This window comes from Apis florea, unplaced genomic scaffold, assembly GCF_048593485.1.
Source record: "Apis florea isolate Af1SG1 unplaced genomic scaffold, ASM4859348v1 contig_2839_pilon, whole genome shotgun sequence".
In the NCBI taxonomy this organism is placed as follows: Eukaryota; Metazoa; Arthropoda; class Insecta; order Hymenoptera; family Apidae; genus Apis; species Apis florea.
In genome coordinates this window covers 1,438,935-1,456,957 of record NW_028256653.1, presented here as the reverse complement: position 1 = coordinate 1,456,957, position 18,023 = coordinate 1,438,935, and the positions used below count along the sequence as shown (strand labels likewise).

Sequence of the window (18,023 nt, the reverse complement as noted above, 5' to 3'; positions counted from 1 at the left end):
TCATTTAACATAATCTTAAATATGGAACAATGGATATATATTGAAAATTTATACATATAAAATGATAATATTTGTAGATACATGCACTAATAAAGCATTTTAAAATGACAAACCGCGAGAAATATATATATGAATGTGTAATATTTAAATTCTTATAACCTTCAATTTCATATAATTTTTATTTCTTTATCATATATATAATAAAACATTTTTTTAAATGAACAATATATATATTTATTACTATCATATATTAACATAATGCATACATATCTATTCTTATTAAAAAATTATAGAAATTAAAATAAAATACAAAGTTTAAAAGAGAAAATGGATATGTAATAGTTGGCAACATTGTGGAATCGAGAATCTCGAACAACGAGAGAGAAGGAAGTATCCATCTACACATCCATCCATCCACCGTACAAAGCCCCGTTGCACGTCGGGAAACTGAACATGTACGTACGTCGTATAAGCGACGTAGAGTGTTGAATGTGTCGATTTCGTTCGGGGTTGGCTTGCACTTTTCGCGGCTGTATGTGCGCGCAGCAACGTCGCGTGGTCGGTTATCAAAGTGTTTGCGAAGCCTTATAGTGTATTGTGATTGAGTGATAAGAGGTGAGGTGAAAAGAGAAACTTCTTTTCTTGGGACGCTCGCCAATTTCGGAGTTATAGGATTCTATTGCGGCGTCGTACTAACAAACTGTCGTGAGAACTGTAAAGTTCACGGTATACATCTGTGTGAGATATTCAATCAAGGAATTCGCGGGCTAAAATGCCCGACGTGGCTCCCGCGGATAACGTCGGCATCGAGATCAGAATCAACGAAGCGGTGCAGGACGAGGGGAGCGACGCTCGCTCCTGGTTTCCCGCGAATATACCTCCGATTCCATTTTTACATATGCCCGCGCATATGGGTGAACAATTTCTTGTATTTTGAAACATCAAACAGTGCTTATAAGTTAGCTGACTATTTAAAAAAAAAATATTTGTGTTTTATATACTACGGATGATTACTACTTTATTCAAGATAATATAACATGAAAACAACGACAATTTGCTAGCATATTATCTGTTTTTCTCATGTACTTCTAATAAAATATGTGGTAAATGATTTTGAAAGAATGTTTATGGTGCAATTATAGATCTGAAAGGACATATTAATTAAGGCTCAGTAAATGTTTTCTTTAGAAGATTTAATAGTAACTACGTTGTCTTTCATATTTATGCTAATTAATAATATTATATATGAAGAAATCAAAAGTGCTTTGATTAAGCAATATGCTTTAACTTTAAAAACTTACAAAATGAAAGAAACATAATTACAAAGTTTTTATAAACTTAAGGAAATCATTCATTCATTTGGCAATTGCATATTGCATTTGTTTATATGATTTTCTATATATATTAATCATGTTTTTTCTTAAATGAAATAATGTCATTTATTGTTACTGCATATTAAAATTAAAATTCAATATATGTAATTTTTTCTTATTGTTATAAACATATATGAACAATTAATTACTCAAGGTGCTTCATCTAAAAACAGAAAATATATAAGATATTTATGTTGGACTTCAATACTGATTTTGTGAAAGAATAATTTTAAATATCTTTCTAAAATGTGCGAACAAACAGAAATTAATTATTTGGATGGAGATGTTGTTTGGGTAAAACTTGGAGGTTGTTGGTGGCCAGGACAAGTTACTGGATTTCATAATTTACCTGAAGATATTCAACATGAATTTCAAAAAAAACCTTTAATAGCTGCTGTAAAATTTTTTCAAGAAGATACATAGTAAGTAATTCAATATTTTTAAATTATTATTTTAATTATATATTTAAGTTATTATTTATTTTAATTTTTACTTAAATTTTTTTGTTTTAAATTGATATTCAATCTTATTAATGTTTCAGTGAGTTTGTCAAAAATTATCAACAGATTTATAAATATAACTGTACTCTAAAAGATGAATTTATCAGGAAAGGTTTAGGTATGATTATACATAAATAATAACAATTTTAATATTATTAAATATATTATTTAAAAATAATATATATATGTATTCTATATAAATGATAACATTTATCTAGAAATGTTATCATTTTTCTTTTAAAAAAATTTATTACATATAATTATATAATTATTACATATAATTATATATCTTATAATATTACTTGCAGATAAATATAGAAGCAGAAGCAAAGATGGTTCCAGATATATGGATAAATTTCCTGGAGATGTTGAAATGGCTGAAAAATTGACAGGAGGTGATCCTGATATATTAAGTCATGACAAATTTTGCCCAGAAGAAAAACCAAATATATCAGCTTTATTTGGGGATAAGAAAATTTCTAAAAAGAAACGAGAACGTGATGAAAGCCACAGAAAAAGTGATAGTATTGAAATTGTGCGAAAAATTACACATCCACGTTTTTTAAGAGAAAGCGATCACGAAGTTCGAATTCGTCAACAACCTAGTAGCTTACAATCTACACCAAATATAAGTAGTTCTCCACAATATCCTTGTCATTTATGTAATTTCACTTCTTCACGAGTTAATGTTATTATCTGTCATATAAAAAGTCATAGATCTGGAAATTCACCAGTATCAAAATCTAAAGTCAAAACTTATTCTCAATATAAAAGTAGATATTCTGATGAAGATACTCCAAAAAGAAAATATGCAAAAAAAGAAAAGAGTCAGTCAAATAAAAATAAAAGCAACAATGAATCTGGTAAAAGAAAACAAATTAAACAAAATGAGAAAGTTGCTAAAAAGAAAAAGACTTCAGATCCTAAAATTCGAGATACTATATTAGCAGATTGGGAAGATGAATCAGACGAAGAAATTAGTTTAAATCAAAGTAAATCTATTGATTTAGCATCTGTAAATAATTCGCCAAAAAGTCAATTTGATTTTAAAAAATCAGAAGAATCTAATGAAAAGAATAATACAATAACAGATACCAATGAAATTATAGAAGAAAGTGAAAAATTACTTAAAGAAACTGAAAAGCTTACAACAATTAATATAATGGAAGATTCTTTATCTGATAATGTCAATGTTTCAAAAAATTTTAAGTCAAATCTTTTTGATAAACAATCTGAATTAGAGAAAAATATTAAAATTGAAAGTAATGAATCTATTAATAAATCACAGACGGAAAAAGAAATTTTTAATGTTGATAATGAAAGTAAACTTAATACATCAGATAAAAATGATAAAAAATCATTATTATCTTGTTTTGATTTTCATGAAGAGGAACTATCTATACCTCCTGTAAGAAAAAAAGGACGTGCATTTCACCAAAAAAAAGAAATAATAAAGGAATTTGAAATGAGTCAAGCCTTAAAAACAGAACAAGAAAAAGAAACTGAACATAATAAACCTGAAGGTGAAGATAACAATATTAAATCAAAAGAATGTGAAAAATTAAATACACTGCCATCTTTAAATGAGCAGAATTTAAAAGAAAATGAAAACAAAATTATGACTTATAATAAAGAGACAGATACTATAATTGAAAAAGCAAAAGAAAAAACTAAGTCTGAAAAAGAATTAAAAGAAATACAAAAATCTAATATTAATACTTGTGAAACAGAGTTAGAAATTGTAGAAATATTTGAAGTTGAAAGAGTTGAAGCTGAAAATGAAAATGCTACAAATAGTTCAAAAAATTCTGCTAAAACAAATATAAAAGCTAAATTAATAAATAAAGAATTAATAGAAAGCAAAGATTTAGGTATACGAAATATTTCTATATGCAGTAAACAATCAGATTCTAAAAACTCTATTAATGAAAATATAGAAAACATAAAAAATGAATCTTCAAAACAAACTGAAGAAATTTTATGTGACAGATTCACAGTTGAAACAGAAGATGAAACTGTTTCAGAATCTACAGAAACATTTCCAGAACAAAGTGAAAATTCAGATGCAGATATGTTGGATCAAGATCAAGTGCCTAATTCAAATTCTACAAATACTTTATTAAACAATGATCAATCCAATATTACTTCGCAAGTTCGTAAGCATAGAGGTAGACCAAGAAAATCAGAATCTAATCGTATTAGTATAAGCGGAAATGCTAGTGGTAGTGAAAGTCCAAAAGCAAGAAATAATAAAAATAGTCCAAAAGTTTTTGAAAAATTCGAAATAGAAAAAAGAACTTCCGAATCTGATAGCGAACGTTCATATAGTGGGAGGAAACGAAAGCCAAATAAAAAATATTTAGAATCTGATATATATGTACAAGATGTAGATCAAAAAATATATAAGACTGATGAAAGTCAATCTGAAAATGAAGAAAAAAATTCAGAAAAAATAAAAATTAAATCAAAAAGAAATAAAAAATTTATAGAAAATGTCAAGAAAATAAATGAAAACATTGATCTTAAAGAAGAAAAAGAAATTGAAATTTCTTGTAATAAAATGGATACAACAGAAAATAATGTTAATTCTTCAAATATAGAAGTGAAAGATGATTTACTTGAGAATACCAAAAATGAAATGTTTATAGAATTAAACACAAAACTTAGTGACAATCAAACTTCTACTGAAATTTCTAAAAAATTACAAGTATCAACTGAAGAAAAAATTCTATTAGAAGAATCTAATACTTTTGAAAATACAAAATCTTTAGTAATAGAAAAAATTACTGTTAAAACTGAAGATACAATTCTTAAACTTGAGAAAGATAATGATACTAAAGATATATTAATACAAAATAATGCTCAACAAGAAAATTTAAAAAATTTGGAATCTTCAACTATAGTTCAACCAGAATTTTTACCAGAAAAAGAAATATCCTCTCATCAACAAATAGATATTTCAAAAACTGTTGAAATGCTTCCTCCTAAAAAGTCTCAAATAAAAAAGTTTGAACTATCACAAATTGATATGTTTGATACTGATACTTCTACAAATAAAGTCATAGATTCTGAATTTGATAGTGAGCAGGAAAAATCACAAAATGTAAACACTAATGAAACAATTGAAACTAATATAGATTTAGAATTAATTGATTCTTTAAAACAGAAAGAAGATACTTTAGAAAATCTTGAAACAGACATAAATAATGTGGAAAATACAAAAGACATAAACGAAATAGAAGAAGAAACTATAATTCAAAATGAAGAAGAAACTATACCAGTAATTCAAAAAATTCATCAAATAGAAATAGAAACAATAGAAAAAGAACAAGAAATTAAATTAGAGAATTTGGAACAATTATCTAAAGATCTAACAAATACATTAAATGAGCAGCAAATTGAAAATAGAATATCTATGCAGACAAGGTATAAAGGAAAATTTACACCAGAAACATGTATTAAATCAAAGAAAGATAAAGAATTATCTCCTGAAGAAAAATCAACAAATACATTCCAAGAAGCTTTCTTAAAAACATTGCATATGGACAAAAGAAAAGGTATAATTAATGAATCTGATGTAACTGGGAAAGGAAAGAAGAGTAAAAAATTAATGAAGAAAAAAACTGAAGAAGAAGTAGATATAAATACTTCTGAAGAAATTCAAAATGTGGTAAATAAAGATTCAAATATTTCAGATTTTCCTAATTCATCTCAAGACAATAATTCTCAAATCACAGTTGTCAGCAATTTTGAAGGTATAGAAGTAGTAGTTGATCAAAATCTTGAGATTGACACAAAAGTAGATGAAACTACTATATTTCAAAATGTTGATCAATTTACATCATCATCATCATCAAATGAATTTAACATTATATCTAAATCCTTAGTACAATCATCTTCAGTTGAAGATACTTCTAAATCTATTAATATAGATATGCAAAAGTTAGATGAATCTTCAAGGACATCAACTTCTACACCTTCTCCATCATCTGATGTCACTGTACCGGTAAAAAAACGTGAAATGCCACGAATAATTGAAAACGTTACATTAACTGAACCTTTGCAAATTTTGAAGTCAAAATTATTAGATAAATTACCACAGAAAGGAATAAAACATAAACTAGAAGTAGAAAATACGAAAAGGTCAGATCAAAAGGGTACTCCAAAAACAAAAATTATGAAGATTGAATCTTTATCTTCAAATACCAAAATGAAAACTGGTCCAAAAGTTACATCTCCACATTTATCTTTGACTAAAAAGTTACAAGTATTGAAAGCTGAAGAAGCAGAAACAGCTGCAATGATTGAGGCACAAAATGAACAGTTAAATGTAAAAGTTTCAAATATACCTACTACAACTGCTACAAGTGAAAAATATATCCAACAAAGTTCACAAAGTTTGGCAGATATGGAATTAGATATAAATTCAATGCCATTTGTTTTAAGTGAGGATGTTTTAACTCCAGAAAGTATTGAACAAATGCCTGTTGTCATATCATCTATTATACCTGCATCTAGTACAATCCCAACAACATTATCTTTTACACCAACTACACAAATAGTATCTCCCACTCAAACTCAATATAAATTAAATGAAACTACAAATGAAATATCACCTACAAAGAAAAAGAGTGGTACTCCAGCAATTTTAAAAAACAAGACTAAAGCAAAACCTACAATTACAAGTATAAAAACGTTAGTACCACCACTTACAGGTGGTGTAAAAGGTTTAAAATTCCAAAATACGCCAACAACAAATAAAGTATCTCCTCTTTTAACACAAAAGACTGCATCAGGTAAATATGTAGTGGTGCAAACTTCTGGAGGACAACAGTTACGATATGGTGTTCAAGGAAAAACTAGTACACAACAAAAAATTGCTATACCAACTGGTAAAAGTGCTGGAAATGCACAGGTACAGGTTCAACAAGGTAGTAAAGTAGTTATATTAGCCCAATCAGGTCAAACTAAAATGTTGCCTTTAAATATTTCTAAATCATTAAGTGGTAAAGTTCAAAGAATTATGACAAATAAAGGTCAAGTATTTTGTCCTATCAGTCCTCAAGGTATTATAAATTCAAAAACAATCATTGCTCCCAAAGGAGATAATGTTTCAGCAACAACATCTAAGCTTCCTTCTGGACATAAAATTATTAATACGCCAGGAATGATAGCATCAAAAGGAGTTTTAACTCCTATTTCAGGAACAATTGCAAAATCTGCTTTATTAGGTACATTGTCTCAAGGAATTATTACAAAAGGCATTTATACACCAATAAGCGCCTCTTTGAGTGGAAAAATTATTGGATCAAAAACCTTAGTTACAAAAGGTACAACTATTTTATCTTCACAAAATTTAGGTACTTCTAAAGCTATTTTAACTCCTATATCTCAAGCTATTACTAGCAAAACACTTTTAAATCCTCAAGGTATTGTAAGCAGTAAAGCAACAGTTTTGACGCCAATAACGGGACAACAAGTGAAAGCTATAGCAGCAAAAAGTCCATCCAAAGGAAATAAAGTACAATACCAATCTGTACAGCAAAAAGTACAGCTACCTATGTTACAAAAGTCACAAAAACTTCCAATGTCTGTTGCTTCACAAGGAAAATCAGGGCAAATTAAAACTGGTAATAATACAGTTGTATTACAAAATACTATTCCTACACAGAAAACTATACAACAAGGGAAAAAAATGATTAAACAAACAATTGTACAGCAAAATATTACGTCTCAAGGTAATACTCAACAGACAATGGGGATAAATCCACAAATTCAACAAAAAGGAAAAGCTGTACCTACATCAACTATACAAAAAGTTATTATACCTCGTGGTAATCGACAACAAAAAACACAACAAAAAATAGTTGTTCAAAAAGTACAAGATCCTATAATTACTACTGTACAAAATGTGCAGTCAAAACAAACAGTACCATTAACTTCTGTGCCAAATATGTCTAAAACAACAATTCAACAAAAACAGACAGTTAGTAGTACTACAACTACAAAAATTACAACAAAAAGTCATGTAATAAATAAAACTACTACACAGCAACAAAAAAATTTGTTAAATGTTCCAATGAATTCAGTAACTTCGACTAATGTGAATACAAATCTTTCTACATCTTTATCTCTTCCACCATTAGAACCTATTGATTCTGAGAGAAAATCAAAATTAGAAAATGTACTTATTGAATCTGTTCAAAAAGATCAGCCTAAAATAGAAAAATTTAATGATAAAGCTAGTGAAATAGAAAAAATAGAAGAACCAAAAATAACAACACAACCACAAATAATGGCTTTACCTACAGAAAGTAGTGATGGAACACAAACTTATGTTTTAGTAACTATTGATGAACAAGGACAAATACAACCTCTTGATAATAATACTCTTATGTCATTAGAAGGTACTACACAAAATCCAGATGGTACAAGAACATTATATATAGATCCTAGTTCATTAGGAGAAGCAGGAACATTAGACAATATTGTTCTTCAATTTGATAGTGCTGTATTACCAAATATACAAACCAGTGCTACAGAATCTACTCAAACAATTATATCAGAAAGTTTTCCTACTTCAGAAGTAATACAAACATCAAATCAAGATATTTTAGCTGCTGCTTTGGCAAATACAGATTTTCAACAAGAAATCAATTTAACAGAAAATCCTACCGGAAATGTAATGACCACTGGTTTGACTCAAACAAGTCTAATCAATCAAACTATTTTGCAATCAACTATTATACCTCCTACAGAACCTATTTCTTCTCCCTCTGTACTTGAAACTTCATTGACTTTGAATCAACCAATAATGACTCCCTTAGAGGTACCTAGTAATTTACCAATACAAGCAGAATCAACCTCAACTTCTGCTGTGGCAACAATTCCATCTTCGCTTGAATTACCAATAACAATTACAAATCCTAATATTTCTTATATTTCAACAGCAGAAGCACAAATTCAAATTCCTGGTAATTCTATGCCAGATATTGGAGAAATTATGGAAAATCCAAATTCAACAGAAATTGCTCGAACAGAAATTCCTGTAAGCACTCAATATCTAGTATTACCAAATTTAGAAGATAATATAGAAACTTCCAGTGAACAAAACACTACTATTTCTATAACTAATGTTTCATATTCAGTTTCTATACCAAATAATATAGTTTTACAAAATTCTCAAGTTCAAACTACTCCTTCAATGCCGATAATAGATGATTCTTATACTGAAAATGTACAATTCAGTTCAACTATAGAATCATCAATAGGAACAGAACAGACTTTTGCAGATGTACCTGTTTCTGAAATGCTCGTTTCAAAACCTCCTATTTCCGAAAAAAATATAAACTCGCAAGACATTAATGTAACATCAGAAATAATAGTATCTCAAGATGTTTGCAATGCATCATCTTCCCAAGAATCTATTGTATCTACAAATGAATCTTGTATTTTAAATGAAGAACAGAATGTAACAATACCTTTACAAGAAGTATATTCTTCTCAAGAAATTTCTATTAAGTCAGAGGAAATGATCTTGAAACAAACGGTTACTAAAGGAGATAACAATTCTCATGTAGCAATTGGAACTCAAAATAAAGAAGTTAGTAATGATAATATAGTACATGTACAAATTATGGAACAACCAGATGATGCAATGACAAGTAATGTATCAATGATAAATAAAAATACTTTAATTACTTCCGAATCTAAAACTTCACCTGTAGAACATGTAGGTTTTGAAGTTTCAAATTCAAATGAAATAAATACAAATAATTCACAAGAGATGCAAAATATAAAAAAATTTGAAGAATTAAATTTTGATGAGCAATCTAATATGAAGAATTCTCCTATATGTGAAGAACAAACAGCAACATCTAATGAAGTAGAAATTTCTCAAAAAGCACAAATTCTACCTGCAGAATCATTAAACCGTTTAGATGAACAAAATATGGACATAGATGAAACTATTGAACCTAAAATTTATGTTGCAAATACAGTAAAAGAACCAGAGGATTCTCAAAGAGATGAGCCATCATCTCAAGGTGAAACAGATTTAGTACGAAGAAATTTAGAATTACATTTTGAAGAAACAAATGCAGAGACTAGTCATGAAACACCATCACAATCATATGAACAACTTGGAATAGCAATGACTACTGATTCTATTGATTTACCTAGTCAATCTGCTATAAAATCTGAAAATTCAAGAGAACCCTCACAATCAATAACATATGAATCTATGGAAACAGATAAAGAAGCTGTTGTAGCAGAACCACCGACACAATCATTTGAACATTCAACAAAAATAAATGAAGCTTCTCAATCATATGAAACATGTGCAGAAGCAAGTACAAATGCACCGACTCAATCTTTTAATAAATTAATACAAACCCAAGAAGGAAGATCAACTATTGATGATGCAATTGATGATCAAACATTTCCAACACAGAGTTACGAAGTCGGTAAACCAGAAAATATTCCAGAAAATTTAGAAACAGATGCAGAAATTAGTCAAGAAGGAAATATGCCATCTCAATCTAATGATATAGGTACAGATGGTATTGGTACATCTTCAGTTTCTACAAATAATTCCGGGCTTAATGAAGACGAAACTGCAAGTTCGTCTTATGTTCCAGAAACACCAGAAAATCAAGAAAGAGATCCAGATCAAGAAAGTGCAATAAGTACATCATCTTGTGAAATTCCACCTTGTGCTGAATTGAATATTGCATCATCTAGTGCAGAACATACGAGTATCCATGACAATGGAGTACCTGAAATACCTACATCTTCATATAATTTAAATCCAGATATTACTTCAACTCATGTAGATTCAATACCAACATCTAGTTATGAAGAACAAAATGTATCAACATCTTATGAAGTACCGATTTCAATGCCTGGCCTAGAAGAAACTCCGTCACAGAATTTTGTTACAGAAAGTACTGATCATAGAAATGAACCATCTAGTTACTATACTCATCATCAAGAAGTAACAGCAAGTTATTATGAATCTGTAGGACAAGAAACAAATTCAAGATTAGATGAAGATCCACAAGAGGAAGTTACTCCTAGTTATTATGATGGTAACCCACAAGAAGCAAGTCAAAGTTATTTTAATCCAGAAGAAGCTACACCAAGTTATTCCAGTCATAATGTTTCTCCCAGTTATTATGATCACAGACCAGAAAGTGAAGCAAGTCAAAGTTATTATTCTGCAGATGACATAGAAAAATCAGAACAATCTTCCTCACAAAATATTGAAGCATCACAAAGTTTTTATCAAGAACAATCTGATGAATTAAAATTAACTCAACAAGGAGAAGCTACACCAACATATACAGAAAGGTATCCAGTTGATTACACATTGGAGAATTCACCAATAGAGAGGCATGATCTTGTAGAAAGTTCTGTACCAGCCACTAGGCCTACAGAGAGGTAATATATTATGATGCGAAATAGCATTTCGCTATATGAAGAGTCCTTGTTTTCATAGACTAATGGATATAACAGCCATTGATATATAAACTCGTCTATTTTCAATGTAAATATAATATTAAGACGACAAGTGATTAAATATAAGATTAAAATTAGATTCTTATTATAATTTATATCCATATAAATATGAATATATATATATATATATATGTATATACACGCATGATTACCACATATGTCTGTGCGTGTATATATGTATCAACTACGGATATAATCCGTACGTATAAAATTTGAAATGTGAGCAGTGTAATTAATAAAAGAAAAATTATGGTTTTATTAAAAAAATATTACAATCTTATATATTCATCTTGTTTAATATATTGAAATAATATAAGCACATCGATGTATTAAATTAGATTATCATTCATAACTTTTTTTTTTTTTTTTTTTAATGGACACAGATACTTTATCATATCGAATTGATTACATATTTTCGAATATAATGCACGTACAATATATATTGTAAAATTTTGTAAAAAGTCATTGGAGTAGTAGTAATATGTTAATTATTGTTAGTTTTGCAATAAAAATATGTTTATGCTATCATTCATTTAATTAATTAAAAAAATATTATTAAATTGTACATTATGACGGGTTCTTATTGAAGATAATCAGAATTAAATCAGGAAAAATAATTCAATAAAATTTTACTACTACTCGTAATGACGAATCGTAATAAACGTATTAAAATAAATGCACAATATATCTTCAATAAGTACCAATAACGTACGTTCCAAAATATTTATAAAATTTAAGTAATCAGTTTCTTGGGCTTTATTTAAAGATAGTTTTTCATTATTTTCTTTCATCATTCATAAAATACTTGCTGAAAAAGGACTTTATGTATAATCACAAATGTAGATAATTGAGCGAATTAAGCATTGAATTATTACACATACATTGTTTATTTGTAGGTAATAGTTTACATTTATGAAAAATAAAGAAGCCTATTATTTCAATTATAATGTGTAATCCGTGTGCTGATGAAATGTAAAGGGTAAAAGATTTTAATATAAGGAGATCTGTCATGTTTGAAATAAATTAATATTTACAGGGGAGTAATTTTAAAATAAATATTTGTATAATTACTAAAAATAAACATTTTATTATAAACAAAATCATTTTATTTATGTAAAATAATTGCAATTATATATCGCAATTTTAACGAATTTGTATTTTAATGATTTTTGATGTGTAATTTAAAATAAACAATGTTTTTTAAAAAAAACAATATAAGTCTCAAACAAGACAGATTTGCCAATATATTCTAATATAAACATTTATATTATATTCTTTATAAACTCATGTTATCAAAAATAAATTTATTCTTATTTTTCGCAGCGTTTTCAATCATGATCACGCTTGTATATATTATGTTACTATTATGAAAAATTATTAACTATCGTATATGTATCTTATTTGAAAAAAAAGCAATTTAGTCAGATAAAATTGCAAAAATGGACTGAATTTCAATTTGAATTTTTTTTTGTTGCTTTTGATCAATATATAGATAAATACACGTGTACATATATTTTTCACTCAAAAAAATATATTATAAAAATTTCTGTACCTATAAATAGTATATAATACTGTGAAATAGGGAAATATAATTACATTTTCTATTAAAATTTTCTGATACAATCGTAACTGAAATATATTGCTTCATTGAAGTAATCAAATTTAAGTGGCATAAAGTGTTTAAAATAGCATTATCGTGTTCTTATATGGATAACAATTTGATATTTTCATCACTAACAATACTTTTTATTTCTACAGTGTGCACCTCATACACGATTGTAATTAAGAGATGAAATAAATACATAAATATTTACATAAAAAATTATATATGCAATAAATGTTTTTGTTGTTTTATTATTTGAAATTATCCCATTACAATAAATTTTTACCGATAAATTTAATATTCTTACTAATACTAATTTTCCCTTAATATATTTTCATAAAGAAATTAACAAACAATATTTATATTGTATATTTATACTATATATTTATGAAAATTGTTAAAAATTATCGTTGAAACATATAATTTATATATATATATATATTACATAATTATATAACAAATTTTTTTATTATTATAATCACATGACATGTTAGATATTAAAAATTTTTGTATATAATTTATACTTATAAAAAGTACAATTATCTTTTATTATTATCAAAGATTTATTACCTAAAATAATCCCAAAATACAATAAATTATGTTACATTTATAAATGTATGGCCATTTATATATACAATATAATAATATTTGCAGTAATTATAAAGGAACACAATCTTTAGAATCATTATTTCAGATAGATTGATTTTATTTTCGCCAATATTGTGCAAACTTGTGTAATTGTTCCACTAATACTGCCATTACAGCTGTTACTGATAAGTCCAAAAGACTATGTACATAATGTACTGCTTCTTCGTCGCTCAAATCCAGTCGTAATTTGTCTTGAACTTTTTTAACAGCTTTATCTGGTTCTAATGCTATGTCTGGTACACTAGCATCAACCATTAATGAAAACAAATTTAGAATTAAATTTGCATGTCTACGTAAATGTAAAAATGCAGTATAGCACTGTTTTCGAAATTCATGATAATGTTCTGAACCTACACCTCCCATAGCTTCAACCATTTCTTTACTTAATTTCATTGGTGGTGGTAAAGGTTTTGGATCTCTACCCAAAATATAGCCAAAATCTATATGAAATAATTTACCTAAAATATAAATATTATTTAATTTTATATAATTATTTATATTTTTATATTTATTAATTTTAATAATTTAAATAATTTAAAAATTTATAAAAAAAATTACCTGACGTTGTTAAAAGTAAATTATCTAGATGTCGATCACCAACTCCAAGCACATATGTAATGATGCAATAACCAGCTGAAATTTTACTTATATATAATTCAAATTAATATAAATTCTTTTAGAAAAATATATATTTTTCTTACCACAACTACGAACATAAGTATCCATAACTTCAGGTACAACACCATAAGGACCATTTTCGGATGGATGATGTTTTCGAAAGAAACTTAATATGGAACCTTCACTAGCTAGAACTTCAGCAACTGTTGTAGATTCAATAAATTGTAAAAATCCATGTCTAGTACTTGTAGCAAGTACCCTAAAAATAAATTAATTTATATTTTAAATAATATTTCATATCGAAAAATTGTAAGAATATTTACCTATAAGGAGTAAGTTTTAAATCCAAGTTTTCTCTTCTTAATAACTTATCCATAAGTGCAATTGTTTGTAAAATTAATTGATCTTGTCTAAGATCATCACCATGTTTAAAAATTGCAATGTATTCATTATTATCCATTGTTAAAAATGTTAATTTAGATGGCATGAGAGCTGATTTAAAAAGACTAGCTCTAAAAATAGCATAAATCATTAAAATATAAATATTCATTAAATTAAATTAAATATTCATTACCATAAAAGGAATTATTCATACTTTTCAGGTATAATTCCTTTGATAGAAATTTCTGGATCCAAAGGAAAAGGTATTGGTTCAAAATTCGAAAAATTAATTTTAAATGCTGGATCTGGATCTGCTAATAATACTCTCAATCGATCAGTCTTTTTTTTACGATTTCCACTTTCTCGTGCGACTGCTTTCACCAATGCTACTAATTGATCAATAAATATTTTTTGATGTAAAAGAAATGCTCTCCTTTTTTGCCAAATAGCATTCCCTTGTGCCAGCATCATTGAAAACATTGACATTACAGTATTATACATTTCTTTGACACGAGTATCTTGTTTTGCACTTATAGATGGGTCACTTTGATCTTCACATTCAATTGAAAGATACCAATAAAAATAATTAGCCAAAGTAGTATTTTGGCATGCACGAGTAATCAGAAAAGATGCTAAATCCATAAGAGAATCTTGATTTATTGAAAACTGTCCATTTTCAGATTCACTAGACTGAAAATCATGCATACCTATTTGTAATAAATTAGAGATATTCAATGTTTATATCATAAAAGTACTTACAGTTGTTACAGCTATAGATGAAGAATCATTAATTTGTACATCTCTATCCAATTTTTCAACTTTTTCTGATTCCTTTTCTTTTATTAACATTTGATGTGCCCTTTTAATACTTTCAAAATCTTCATATTTTAAAGCTTGTACTAATTGTAACAAATATAACATTAAATCATCATCAGGTGCTTGATTAAGTCGAGTAATAGCATATCTTCTAACAGCTGTATGTGTAAATGCTGGGCCAAGTAATTCTAATGCATCTTCAGGATCAGGTGGTGCCCATAATGCTAACATTTCTAATGCTTGCCGTTCTTCTCCAGCAACTTTCCAATTTACACATTTTACGAATTTTGTTAAAGCTTTCTTTTGATTTGATAAATAAAATCTATATTTCCAAATAAGATCCTGTTCTTCTGTAGAAAGTGCAGTTGTTGGTGGATAACTTAATATTATATTTAAAGCATCACGAACATTTGAAGTTGGTTTTAGTTCTCGGGTATGACCACCACTTCTTAAACTTCGAGCCAGCTTATGATGTTTTGCTTCTACAAGATTTTCCTAATAATAGAAATATATCAAATATATGAAAATAAAAATAGATATATATTATAATTTTTATATTATAATAAATCTTAAATTTGTTATATTATTTTTAATATTAATATTAATATTAATATACATTTGCTTATAACATCAAATAACATTTTTAACTTATGTTCTATTAATCTTTTCATTAAACTTAATTAAATGGCAAGTATAACAATTTATTATTTTATTAAATATGTTTCAACTTATCTTGAATTGTATAGATAAAAAAAAAAAGCAAATTTCATTTTTCTGAAACAAAATATTTGTAGATTTTATAAATATAAATTTTCAAAATCAATTTCGATTTCTATACTAAAATGAATGCTGATGTATTTCATAATAATTCATAATGATACTTACTTGTAAAATTTCATAATCAGGTAAAGTTACAACATCTGGTTGTGATCTGTGTTGAACAACTTCATCTCCATCTTTTTCATAATACACTATAGAATACTGAAAGAAATGAGAATACTGAAATATGAATAACAAAAAATGGAAAAAAAAATTATAATATATATATTTAGAAAATATTATAAAAATAATTTATAATTTTTTATTATTAATTTTAAAAATTATTAAATTTGAAGTTTTTCATACCGGTATTCCATCCATAGTAACTTCTGGAAATTCAATCATTAAATATAAGTACTCAGATGCTCTTTTTTCTCTTTCATTAATTAACTCAATCTCTCTAAATGTTAATCTATCTAGCCAATCAACTTTATTCATTTGACCATTTCTATGTTTTTTGACAAGTTTTGCTAATCGCTGCATTTGTTCTTTCCCATGATCTCTAGTTTTTCCTGGTGTACTATTTGGTATACTACCATCTGCTTCTACTCCAGGCCATACTCTAAGATCTAACATTCCTTGACGAAATACTCCATGTTTTCCAAACATAGATATTGTTGTACCACCAATAGGTAATTGTCTACCAGGTCCAGCACAATCATACAAACTTATGCATAATTGAGCATCTCGTGGTAAATCAGAATAAGAAATAGGTAGAGTTACCCATTGATTCCAACTAAAAAAAATCAATAAGATTTAAATGTATATCAAATATATTTTAAAAATACTAAAATGGTACATACTTCCAACGTGATGTAAAATGTTTATAAGCTGTATGAACAGGTAAAGCAAGTGGTCTTCCACCAGCCCATACTTGTAGAGAGGCTGCTAAATCTCCACGTCCTCCATTAGCTCCATATAGACCAGAATATTTCAACATAGGATCAATAAGTAATTTATCATATTCAGGTCGTTGTTTCTTACCTTCTAAAGTTCCTCTACAAAAAAGAAAATATATATTATATAATGATGATTTGTATTAAAATTATGATTATATATTTTAATTAAAATAACCAATGTAATGGAATAATTTATAATATAATTAAATATATTCAATCTATTTCATATCTGAATTAAATTATATTAAATTTATATTATAATAGAATTGTTTTATATTAATGATACTATTAGTGGTCCACCTGTTTTTATTACAAAGATATACTATGGAACAATCATTATAGTAACCTGATACCAGCTGATACTGACACACTTATTATATTTCACACTTTTACAATTATATCTTACATTTTAATTTGTATTCTTGTGTCTAATGAAGAACTATACACATAGAAAAATTTATCATTAATATCTTCCATCATTATTGAATTATAAGATTAATATTTCTCTACATTTTTTGACATTCTACCACGTCTACCGTACTCGTACTCAAAACTCAAAACATACATTAGTGCATATACTACTACAAACTACTATATATTACACGCAAGTAAAGTTGCCGGGCAAAGTCTGACCATTAGAAGAGTGGGAGAAATAACGGGTGTTCTTTTGTATTATATTTAGCATAATGAGATGCCAGAGTAAAATAGCTGCCCGTGATTTCAGAGAGTGGCAGTATACAAATGATACACAATAATGCCTTCAAAATTTTAAATTTTAAAATGACAGAGTAAACTAATTAAGTATATTGAATTGAAACAAGTGAAAGTCTAACTCAACAACAAAAGT

The 18,023-nt window shown here is 27.3% G+C and overlaps 2 protein-coding genes across 9 annotated transcripts; one reads left to right on the top strand and one right to left on the bottom strand.

Moving 5' to 3' along the window:
* The first annotated feature begins 363 nt into the window (after nt 1–363).
* Nucleotides 364–13,230, top strand: LOC100872251 (uncharacterized). 3 transcript variants are annotated; one of them, XM_086907301.1, is made up of 4 exons: nt 391–1,795; nt 1,915–1,991; nt 2,182–7,203; nt 7,303–13,230. In XM_086907301.1, the coding sequence occupies exons 1-4, from the start codon at nt 1,620–1,622 to the stop codon at nt 11,316–11,318; spliced, it is 9,291 nt and encodes a 3,096-aa protein (XP_086763427.1). In that variant the 5' UTR covers nt 391–1,619; the 3' UTR covers nt 11,319–13,230. The 3 variants fall into 3 exon arrangements, with proteins under 3 accessions (XP_086763428.1, XP_086763427.1, XP_003693942.3); XM_003693894.4 differs by having other exon boundaries at nt 2,182–13,230; XM_086907302.1 differs by lacking the exon at nt 1,915–1,991 and having other exon boundaries at nt 364–1,795; nt 2,182–13,230.
* On the bottom strand, nt 13,222–17,898 carry Pi3K59F (phosphatidylinositol 3-kinase 59F). 6 transcript variants are annotated; one of them, XM_086907304.1, is made up of 12 exons: nt 17,779–17,882; nt 17,583–17,615; nt 17,262–17,275; nt 17,081–17,189; nt 16,584–17,013; nt 16,344–16,439; nt 15,402–15,953; nt 14,857–15,332; nt 14,585–14,773; nt 14,345–14,520; nt 14,202–14,276; nt 13,222–14,101 (listed from the first exon to the last, which is right to left on the bottom strand). In XM_086907304.1, exons 1-12 carry the CDS (start codon nt 17,859–17,861, stop codon nt 13,701–13,703), a joined length of 2,634 nt encoding a protein of 877 aa, XP_086763430.1. In that variant the 5' UTR covers nt 17,862–17,882; the 3' UTR covers nt 13,222–13,700. The 6 variants fall into 6 exon arrangements, with proteins under 6 accessions (XP_086763430.1, XP_086763429.1, XP_086763432.1 ...); XM_086907303.1 differs by having other exon boundaries at nt 17,081–17,275; nt 17,779–17,898; XM_086907306.1 differs by lacking the exon at nt 17,779–17,882 and adding an exon at nt 17,687–17,765 and having other exon boundaries at nt 17,081–17,275.
* Nucleotides 17,899–18,023: the final 125 nt, after the last annotated feature.

Coding starts and splice junctions, on each gene's coding strand:
- LOC100872251 (XM_003693894.4), top strand. CDS start 1,620: ATGTGCGAACAAACAGAAATTAATTATTTGGATGGAGATGTTGTTTGG. Junction 1,796..1,914: donor TTTTTTCAAGAAGATACATA/GTAAGTAATTCA, acceptor TTAATGTTTCAG/TGAGTTTGTCAAAAATTATC. Junction 1,992..2,181: donor ATTTATCAGGAAAGGTTTAG/GTATGATTATAC, acceptor TATTACTTGCAG/ATAAATATAGAAGCAGAAGC.
- Pi3K59F (XM_086907303.1), bottom strand. CDS start 17,861: ATGCTAAATATAATACAAAAGAACACCCGTTATTTCTCCCACTCTTCT. Junction 17,616..17,778: donor CCCGGCAACTTTACTTGCGT/GTAATATATAGT, acceptor CTATGTGTATAG/TTCTTCATTAGACACAAGAA. Junction 16,440..16,583: donor TTACTATGGATGGAATACCG/GTATGAAAAACT, acceptor CATTTCTTTCAG/TATTCTATAGTGTATTATGA.